Genomic DNA, 7,222 nt, shown 5'->3' on the forward strand with positions numbered 1-7,222 from the left:
AGAGAGAGAGAGAGAGAGAGGGGGGGGGGAGAGAGAGAGAAGAGAGAGAAATCGGCGAAGCAGCTCGACGGAAGTTGCTAGGAAGGTGTTGGAGATTGCGGAGGAACGAAGGGGCCCGGATTCGCGTGGGCGTAGAATCGGCGCGAAATGCGCGGGGACGCGTCTTCGTCGTGGAATGCCTGAGCGTCGAGGCTACGGCGAGGTGGTGGAGGAGAAATTGATGAAAAATCGCGAATACGCGGCGACCATATTCGCAGACGGAGAAGAGTCGGCAAGAATTCGCTCGCTCGCTCGCTCGCCGTCAAGAGAAGGCCTTAAATATTTAATCACGCCACGCTCCGGCATGTAGAACCAAGCGACGTGGGGTGTGGTAAAGAAGAGGAAGCGGGGAATCGTGTACAGAATGTAATGACGTTTCGCGAAGGTCGGGCCAATAGCGGATCATTCGCGAGGCTATCGGCGAACTGGCGCTGAATAAACGAGAGATATCGCAACGTCACACCGGGTAAGGTGCAAGCCGAGAGAATATACATCGGATACAAGAGTGCGAATTTGAAGAAGGAAGCAACAAGGAAGAGGAAGCAAAAGTACGGTGAAGACTCGCTCGGAAGGGCGAGGGAATGAGGTGCGCCTAGTCCGTGGGAACTTGCGGGAAAAAAAATCGGCGGAAGTCCGAGAATCGGGCAAACGGAAGGTCTCAGCGGCGCGAGACCGCATTGAGATTCTTCGCCCGTTTTCGCGGCTCCGTCGCGAGTCGCGCGAGCGTCCATGAGGTTTGAGCGAAGGACGAGTCGTTGAGAGAGGGCCACGCCATGAGAATCCTCAAAACGCTACACTGGTAGGTTTCTAGCGACGCGAACGTGAGACGCGGTCCTTGCATGTCTGTCCCCGTAACGATCATTCGCGAACGTGCACGTCGCGATCGAGACCTCCTCGTGGCCTCGAGGAATCGCTGAGAACGAGGACGTCCGTCTGTGAGATAAACGTATCAATGCCCGGACACGCGCACCTAATCTTGGATATTCTTATTGCTTTAGTTTTCAAACTGAGAGTCTGAATAAAAAGATACATGCATAGATACGTGTATTCCATAGTAAAAGTTTAAATATTTATGTTTACAGATGAAAATAAGAAAGTCTAGAATTAGGTACGTGTGCGGGAATTGATATTTTTACCTTGCATAGTAATAAATTTTATATTTTAGTGCCCCCCGGAACACAGAAAAAGAACATATCTTTATGTCCGAAAATATCTTTATTTTTGACAAGTGAATCTTAAAATGAGATTACACAGCGTTATAAATAGCGTTAAATAGAAATGAGTCATTTGCAGCGATACATTATATATGTGATTCAACACGAAAAATATATTCTTGTTATTCAAAACTAATTTTCTTAAGTGGAAAGCACAGAATATTGGATTGAGAATATGATGTTTTTAAATTTCGGAAAAAGATATCGAAATAATTATTTGGTATTTCTTGTTAGGCCATTATAATATTCAAATAATATTATAACATTGTTGAGATTCAAGACATTCTTGAAAATTCAAGTCTGTCTTTAAAATTCATAAGTAAAAAATTCTTCTAAAAAAATTTTATAAATCGTTGCTTACGAAACAATGATTGTTAATTTGAGTATAATAGTTTTAAATGGATGCTAACTTTTCTTCTGTGTATCTAATCTTGGACATTCTCTCTCATTGTTGAGGTCTTTAAATACGACTATTTAAAGTGTCAACTTAAAAAATACATGTAAATATGTTGAATATATACGTATATTTTTAATAAGTTAAAATTTAGATATTTATGATAAAAGCAATAAAAATGCCAGAATTAGGAAATTGTACCTTACATAGCAATATGCTAAACTGGCTAATATGGCACGTTTTGCAAGAAACAATAACAATCCACATATCGCGGATATATTTTGATCGGAATTTGTAAAACTCTCTCCGTACTCATCGACATTCTTCGGTTTGAATCAAGTTGCCAAGTTATTACCAGGTTTATTGTAAACAGACCACATCGCATACACCTAGATAGTTTGTTTACAGTGTAATAAATGTTTTGACGTATACACGTTCAGAAGATCGTAGCTGAAAATGTTGATATTTAGAGTTACAAATACGTACGCAATAACGAGAGTTGTATTATTTACTATCGCTCACGGCAACAGTCGCGACATGGTACGCCGGTATATTCGTCGGTCGAGACGTGCTCACCTGTGGAAGCGATAACACATTTTTCCGACTATATACGTCACAATTTCGCGAGAATTATCTCGTGTCTGACAACCATAGTCTCTCTATTCTCGTGTATCGTGTGCGTGAGGCTGCGAGATACGCCTCATGTGAAATTACAACGCGTAACGTTTAATTATCTGCGTGGAAACACGCACGTGTACGCATGTACTGAGAGAGTACCTGTTAATGGCAAATTGCTCTCGCAACGTCCGTTCACAATTTCGGAATGGCGTAAAAAAAATTCTCTTCGAGAAGAGGCGCGAAATATGAATTCGTGTTCGCGGCTCTCAATTAAAGATTCCCGCTCGCGGAACTAGTGAGCAGGTTAGAGAAGAGGTAGAAGGCCGGGGATTGCGCTCAAAGGTATTCCTTGGGGAGCGCTCGTACGCGCGCGTTGTGTAGGTGTAATATATTAACTTCTCATGAGATATAACCGCTTGATAACTTAATAGCACCCCACACTTGTTACCAAGTGCCACTCATTGCTTAGTACTCGCAGAAGTAATAGCTATGCGTTATTACCATAGTTAGGGGACATAAATACGAGTGCGAGATTGCCTATCGGAAGCCAATTATTTGTCAACTTACGTGCCATACATAGATAGGAGTACCGTGCTTGCATGCACACACACACACACACACACACACACACACACACACACACACACACACACACACACACACACACACACACACACACACACACACACACACACACACACACACACACACACACACACACACACATACACAGAGTACTCGTGCTTTACTTTTCGGATTGCGTATGATTTTGAGACGTAATCTCCGCGAATTGTTGTTCCAGTTGACTTTATGTCTATACTGAGAATATATTATGGTTCTTTTTTTCACATAAATTCTCTTCAATTTCACTGTTTCTAGTAGTATACACTCGGAAAAAAGACATGGTGGTGGGAACTATACATGTTTTGTGTATGTACAATAGAGTTAATGTGTACAGTTTGATAAACTATTTTGTAGTTATTGCAATTTAATGATTACGAGAACTACATAGTTACCATATACCATATACCATTACCATATACTTCTCATAAATATTCAGTTTTAATTGTGACATGGAAAAGACGTAGGAGTAGACTATCGGTGAAAAGTTTAAGCTAAGAGATATAGTAAATTTTTGGATAACACATTTTGGTTCCTAAAACATAAACAACATGAAGTGAAAGGATAATAAATTATATCAATTTATCCCGGTCACACAAAATTCTGCAGTAATTTTCATTATAAAATTATCTCCGTGTACGACAGCTGTTATTTACGAAGAGAAAATATCCGTTTGAAAAATAGCAAATAAAATAGCAAATAAAAGCGCTTGCGGCAATTCATAAAATTGGAAGAATTCAATCAAGAAATACCGTCAATAGTATTCAAGAGAGAAATATAATATCGGTCGTGCATGCAGTGAGACGTTCGTCGCAGTGAACTCCGTAAAATCACGCTGGGAAGTCCGCGCGCTCCCGGCTCTGGGAACATTAAACGCAAATTCTCACGTGGAATTCAAAACAAGGGGAGATCACGTGTTTCCATTCCTGACCGCGCGTCACTACATACCCTGGCCGCCTCCACAGGTATCGTTAAGTCAGGGACGGATATACTGAATTGCACGGTGCAACGAAAGCAGCAGCCTATAACGTGACGCGCTCTCGCTGGCTCTTCGCTCGCGGAACAGCCGTTCCCCTCGCATGTAGAATGGTGTGTTTGATTCAGAAAGAGAAGGTCTCGCGATCGAGCGAGATCTATCGCGTGCTTATCTCACGGGAAATTTTTGCAAGGAATTTTCATAGGATTCCAAGCGATCGTCGGTGCGAATGACGTCGCGTTTGAGCGACGCCGAGGTGTTGTAACGCATCCATTCCGCTGTAACTCGCATTACATAATCGAGAACTCGCGGATTTCGCACGCGATTATATGAATAATTGCTCGGGCCTTGAGCTCGCCCCGATCTTTCGTTAAATATGGGTAGTTACGTGCGCCGTAATTTAGCGGCTTGATTTCCGCGGACAAGCGCCGCCATTCGTTGGACGATTCCACATCGGTCGTAATTATCGATAAAACGCCGTTGCAAATATAAATTGGATCACCGTTGTGGAGGTCGTTATTTCTGGCTTTTCACGACCCCAAAGTCGTACGGAGTCGTACGGAAGAGGGACGTGAATTCCTCACGTTACATTATTACACTGAGAAAAAATGTTTAGTATTTGTCATTATAGTCAACGTGAACAATTAATCACTAGAAATTGCGATCAAGAAAACCACTTCTGTATTAAATTCCACTGTAATGTTTGTGATAATAATCATATATGCACATGCTATTACGTTTCACTACAAAAGATATCATTGTGGCCAGAAATAACTATAATTTTAGATCAATTATTTTTTCTTTCAGTTCACTCATTTATAGGATGCAATATTGCTGTTGGCGCGATACAGTCTCGGACGCGATAACATAATCTATGAAATTGCCCTTTAATATGCTGTTATTATACGCGGTGATCCGCGATTCGCCGTCTCGTTTTCGCCAATTTGGATATTTTGAGCGCATAATGACATAGCGCGATATTGCACGACGCATAGTTAAAAACTCGAATGAATGAATGATGGTTTCATTGAATGCAGTTGCGCATCGCATCGGTGGGAGAACGCACGACGCGATACGTGCGATAAAAATGTAGACATGAATGGAGAAATTAATTGAGAAAGTAAGAGTGACCTTTCACGAGAGTCGCGATTTGTATAGGGAGACGCGACTCTGGTATACCACGTTATTAGACTCTTTCGTTTTGTAAGTCGTCAGTGGCCCGCAATACTTTCACTCGTGTATATTCTGCATGCCGTGAATTTTTTCGACGCAATTAGTGCAAATTGGTAGCATCATCGTAAATGCGACGTAAAAGCTGTCCCATGGAAAGCAACGTTCTCCGTGCAATTAAATTTCTGCATTATTTCATACGAAATGAGATAGAGAGCGGAGAGGAAGTTTTTACGTAAAGCGTCGCTGCACCTCGCGCTCTGCCTGGGAATAAAACGAACAAAAAAAAAAGAAAAGAAGAACCCACAACTTTTTGCGAAATCCTTAAAATCGTGGAACTGATCTCAAATGATAAATCTTTGATTCGCCAAAGTTGCAAAATCGGAGAGAACTTTTTAATTAGATTTTCTTCAAAATTCGCTCCTCCTCCCTCAGTGGACACTCTCGAGTGTGCAGGGCGTGAAAGTATGTCACATTTTTATTACGGTTTCATTACTCGCACAGAGAAACGATCATGGACGGTATCGACATAATATCGCGATGGCTTTTAGCGACTTGATTTAGTTTCAAGTTAACCAACTGATAAAAGCTCACGCGTCAGAGTTGACTCGTCGTTGATTTATCCTTCGATAATCGATCGTCGTATAGTTTAATTGATTAGTATTTATTTTGCTACAAATGTCACACGACATATTTCATTCCATCCCTCCGCTTCGTCGCACGTTTGATGATGTACAGCATTCTACTTTGCGAATTACATCATCTGTCAATTTTTATCTCTACACTGAAAGAAAAGAAAATGATTGGTCTAACCAAAAATGTATTAGTTATTTTTGGCCCCAACTGTATTTTTATGTGTTCTAACACGATAATAGTAACATGCATATGAAGTTATTATCACTAACATTATAGTAGAATTTAACCTTATCTATTGATAAGAAACAAAGATTTAAAAAATCACAATTTTACAGGTCGAATCATTCTTGCATAACCACGATCAATTTATAATATTTCTCTTTCTCTGTGTGCAAATTATAATTGCAAATGTAAGTTTTTTTCTCAGGTGCATTGTCGTGAATAGCAAACAAACGGAACTCTCCTCGTGTTCGGACTATCGACCCCTCCCCTTTCCCTCTGGTAAAAGCATGCGCTTAATCTGGGTTAAAGGAATTCCCAACTTTCAAAAAGTCTCAGTGCCTCAGTGCTCTCGAGACTAAGACTGTGTGACCTGGCCTCTATCTGCTTGCCTATAAGTGCATGCAGACGCGGCGCAGCATTCCCTTTAAAAGCGATCCTCCTCGAAGACCTTGCTGCCGATCAGGCTACGCGCGGTTTCGTGCTGCAGGCTGCATTCACGCAGACCTGCTCACGTTTTCCGTTACGTAGTCCACGTGGAACGAACGGATGCACCGATCCGCGTTCGCGTTAACGATCGGATAACTATTGGAAAGTACGGTCCGCGTGTTTCTCAGTCGAGAAGGAGAAAAAAAAAAGAGAAAAATGAGGATAACGCGGCGTTTCCTGGCGAAATCCGTCTGGACGTTGTAGAAATTAGGTCTCGCTCTTCTTCACCTCTTCGCGACGACATTCAATTCCCGCGAAATGAACGCGCCAAGAAACATCGCGTACGCTTGCGGAAACGCGAATGGAAAGAAAATAGAAGAGATTCCGCTTCCTTAATTCAACGATCGAGATTGAATCTTCTCAGCGAATTTTTCTATGGAGAGAGAGATGGGAGCTGAAAGACACGACACCGAAAACGCCGTGACGTCATTTGCCCTTAAGCGTTCACGTATATTGAATCGCGGTACCGTATTTCCTATCGCCTTTGTTCGTGATTTCCATTGTCCCTCCCTTTATCGTCCGTTCTATGAATCCACGCGCGTATTTGCGTAAGGACCGACGAGTGTAATGATGGCGTTCCCGTGTTGAATACTCCATGGCCGGGTGTAACCCGCGAAAAGGCCTATTGCTCTCCCGCACGGACAGTTCTGCGACCTTTGTCGCGGGAATCTAATTTCCGAAATCTCATGGCTCTGCGAAACAGCAGCGCGATTTTCCCGTCGTTCACGTCGAATTTCAGGCGCAGATTGGCCTTTAGCCGTTGGAGGTGAGAGTGAATGAGAAAAAGGAAGAGAGAGAGAGAGAGAGAGAGAGAGAGAGAGAGAGAGAGAGAGAGAGAGAGAGAGA

The 7,222-nt window shown here is 42.3% G+C and overlaps 1 protein-coding gene across 10 annotated transcripts in view; it reads left to right on the plus strand.

The window, feature by feature from the left end:
• LOC116847740 (serine-rich adhesin for platelets-like) overlaps positions 1 to 7,222 on the plus strand; it is a 74,971-nt gene that overhangs the window by 54,126 nt on the left and 13,623 nt on the right. Inside the window, exon 1 of one of the 10 annotated variants that reach the window (XM_032823062.1) lies at positions 8 to 838. The exons of the other annotated variants lie outside the window; for them this stretch is intronic. Coding sequence (XP_032678953.1) covers positions 813 to 838 — 26 coding nt within the window. The 5' untranslated portion in view covers positions 8 to 812. Of the gene's footprint in view, positions 1 to 7; positions 839 to 7,222 lie in introns of those variants that run through there. 10 annotated transcript variants of the gene reach the window in all.

Source organism: Odontomachus brunneus, unplaced genomic scaffold, assembly GCF_010583005.1.
Source record: "Odontomachus brunneus isolate Ranch 3 - 2012 unplaced genomic scaffold, Obru_v1 Obru_scaffold_082, whole genome shotgun sequence".
NCBI classification, from domain to species: domain Eukaryota; kingdom Metazoa; phylum Arthropoda; class Insecta; order Hymenoptera; family Formicidae; genus Odontomachus; species Odontomachus brunneus.